Here is a 3,705-nt window from a genome sequence, read left to right on the forward strand (position 1 = left end):
CTCTCTCTCTCTCTCTCTCTCTCTCTCTCTCTCTCTCTCTCTCTCGTGTTCACGACTCTCATCATTATAATTCTAAATAATTGTTGTACTAAAAGGACATATATCTTCCTCGTTAATGACCTCCTTCCTGGCTACAACTATCTTTAACCCAACATTGTTCTTTTAACCATTTCGAGACTTCCTTGTCAAGTATATTGTATCATCACATTAATCGATCTATTTTCAGCCAAGTATCATTAATCAAAGCTAAATCGAGTAACTTCGCTTTCGCTCGTAAAAAGGTTTCTTCAAGTGTTGTTTGTTTTATCACCTCTTCAAACATAGTATTCATCGTTTATAGCTAATGTGTGGTAGATCCAGTCCTCATGGCGTAGTTTCGCTTCCCTAACTCGTGTTTTCGTTCATACTAACCCTAGATTCAACCTAGTGCATAATATTCCTAGACTAACGTGAGCGCATATATTTGTCCTTTATGCCGTCTCATTTCTGAAATGTTATGTGTGGTGTCGAATATGAAGCACAACATATGTTCAACATGTCCAATATTTGTGGATGCTAGAGAAGAAGGATCATGATGTCAATTATGTAATATTAACATTGAATACATCATGCCGAATGCGGTGATCAATATAATAATTTGTTAGAGCTATATAATAAATTAATATAGCTATATTGAAATAGAACATTGGATATTTTACTTAATTAAAACTGAGTAAGTTAATTAGACACTTTAAAACTAGCTCTACATAGAAAATTATACGTGGTAAAAGCAAATGAAATAATACAATATACAACGTTCTTCTCCTCTCAAGAACTATATATATACTTTCGTTTTAACTCAGTCAATAGATTTTTTACATAAAACTTTCAGGTTCATTGTTTAAATGTTTTCTGATAAATAAAGATAGAAATTTTCTTCCATATAAACTAGTGGGGGCTGAGAATGAATCAGACAAGAATCTAAACTATCTAATTAGCAAAAAAATCTAGGCTGTATGAACACATTCTAAAAACTAGAGTGAAGGTGATGACATTGTGTACCGTAAGTTGTACTGTTGGGAGAACGTGAAGGACAGAAAAAGCTTTTGTTGAGAATGAAAACATAACAAAGTGGCTATTTCCTGATAGTCTTTTCCTTCACATGACCTGGTCGGATTTTTTTCCTTTTCTTCTGTTTCCAATCACTACGGTCCAATTTCAAACAACTTTCGCCGAAGCAGTAGAAAAAATTGAATCAAAAGAAGAAGTAAATATTATAGATTTAAAATTCACACTAGTTAATTAGAAAATAACTTTATACTGCATGGGGATGTTAAAAAGAAAAAAAAAACTTTATACTATATGGTTTATTATTGAACATATCACCTAAAGTATTAATCTATTCACATGAATTCTTTTTTTTTTTGACAACAACACATGAATTCAACTACATAAAAAATATATAACAGATTCCAACTCTTTTCTGTGTACTAGAAAACAGTAAAGAGTATATATAATATATATATGATGTTAAAGTTTAACGGGTTTAAAATACTCATTAAAATACTTCGTAGGAACTGATTATGACAAATCAATTTATATATCAATTAAATTATGATAGTTATGAATCTTATGATCATTAGCTCATTTCTTTTTGAAGTACGAGTGCAATAGAATATACACGTTGTTGATTGTTAGAATATTGAAAATTTCTCCAACAATAATAATGATTAATTACTACAATTTAAATGAAAATCGCAGAATATACAACCAATTTAAAATCACACTCGAACCCGGGACGACTCGGTAGAATGACTCACCCACCTTTCACGGCCATCTCCGAGCCACCACAAATACAACTCCGCCGCCTCACCAATAAATAAATAGAAGAAGAAAAAAAACCACAACGAACCCGAGTCAATGACGATTATTATTTCAAAATTGGCTTCGATTAACATTACTCGTTCCAAGTCGAACCGGGTCCGAACCGGCTCTCGTTTTATTTGTTATTTACTCTTCTGTACGACGTCGTCAAAAGTGATCCGTTAAAAAATCACCAGACGGCTTTGTTGTCGGAGACGCCGTGAAGTAACGGCCGAGATTCGATCCATAGATCTATCTTGCTTCTAATCCCCACCACGTGGCAGTTCTTCTGAAAATCATCGGGACAAGTAAACCGTCTTGACCGTGTCGAATCAGACCGGGATATAAACCGAATCGATTCCTCGAAAACCGATTCTTCACAAGGGATAACCAACGGACCTTGGTTAACGAAACCGAACTCTTCCTCAGCTTGGACCAGAAGGTTCCTTAGGATGGGATGGTTCAGGTACGTAGCGCGCACCACAAATCTCCTGCAACTGCTTCCAACGTAGATCGCCACGTGTCCTGACGNACTCCGCCGCCTCACCAATAAATAAATAGAAGAAGAAAAAAAACCACAACGAACCCGAGTCAATGACGATTATTATTTCAAAATTGGCTTCGATTAACATTACTCGTTCCAAGTCGAACCGGGTCCGAACCGGCTCTCGTTTTATTTGTTATTTACTCTTCTGTACGACGTCGTCAAAAGTGATCCGTTAAAAAATCACCAGACGGCTTTGTTGTCGGAGACGCCGTGAAGTAACGGCCGAGATTCGATCCATAGATCTATCTTGCTTCTAATCCCCACCACGTGGCAGTTCTTCTGAAAATCATCGGGACAAGTAAACCGTCTTGACCGTGTCGAATCAGACCGGGATATAAACCGAATCGATTCCTCGAAAACCGATTCTTCACAAGGGATAACCAACGGACCTTGGTTAACGAAACCGAACTCTTCCTCAGCTTGGACCAGAAGGTTCCTTAGGATGGGATGGTTCAGGTACGTAGCGCGCACCACAAATCTCCTGCAACTGCTTCCAACGTAGATCGCCACGTGTCCTGACGGTACATCTGACGGTACACAGCGGTTGAAAGAAGCAGACATCCTCGCTTGGTCGCGCCACCGTCGGAGCATCTGTCTCAGCCTCACAATGTGGCGGATCTTACTGCATTTTCCAAGACCTCCAGCCATCTTTTGTGTTTTTTTTTTCCGGTTAACTGATTTTTTTTTATCTGCTCTGTATTGTAGTTGTAGTGAGAGAAAGTGTCAGAGGGGATTTTGAGAGTTTGGGAGGGACGAGGTTTATATAGTAAAGGGTATAAGAAAACGCCACTCGTTTTTTGAGATATTTACGAGTTTACCTCCGTGGTCCCTTTAATTTAATTTGGCTCGATTCTTTTCGGTTTAATGAAATAAAAGATCAGTGTGATTGGGTAGATTACTTATTATTTCAGGGAAATTAATTGTTAAAAGATTTTGTTCAAAGAGAGATTAGATACGAATCAAATGATTCTTTTAAGAGGAGTATGATTTTTAGTATGTTTTTATCTTCTTAATACATTGGATGGTGCACAAAGGTTTTGTGATACAAGATATGACGGATTAGACGTGTGAATATTATTAATTAGTGGTTGATTATTGTTCATATGTATAATGATTATGCTAATGAATCTATTATCGATCATGGAAACAAAAAATAAAGAAAAATAGTGTCATTGGTATTTTTTTGTAAAGGATTGATTACTGTTAATTTGAATAAAAGAAGTGTCGCTTTTGAATAAAAAAGAGGTGGTAGGGAAATAAGAGCATGTGCTAGTGTTGGATAAGACGACCAGTCTTTGGAAAAGACTTCAAACATC

General features: G+C 36.5%; 1 protein-coding gene across 2 annotated transcripts; it reads right to left on the reverse strand.

Moving 5' to 3' along the window:
• Positions 1,671-3,108, reverse strand: LOC104751432 (auxin-induced protein 6B-like). Of its 2 annotated transcripts, XM_010473370.1 has the most exons (2): positions 2,861-3,108; positions 1,671-2,323 (listed from the first exon to the last, which is right to left on the reverse strand). In XM_010473370.1, the coding sequence occupies exons 1-2, from the start codon at positions 3,035-3,037 to the stop codon at positions 2,033-2,035; spliced, it is 468 nt and encodes a 155-aa protein (XP_010471672.1). In that variant the 5' UTR covers positions 3,038-3,108; the 3' UTR covers positions 1,671-2,032. The 2 variants fall into 2 exon arrangements, with proteins under 2 accessions (XP_010471672.1, XP_019093805.1); XM_019238260.1 differs by lacking the exon at positions 1,671-2,323 and having other exon boundaries at positions 2,385-3,108.

The sequence above is a fragment of the Camelina sativa genome, chromosome 16, assembly GCF_000633955.1.
Source record: "Camelina sativa cultivar DH55 chromosome 16, Cs, whole genome shotgun sequence".
In the NCBI taxonomy this organism is placed as follows: Eukaryota; Viridiplantae; Streptophyta; class Magnoliopsida; order Brassicales; family Brassicaceae; genus Camelina; species Camelina sativa.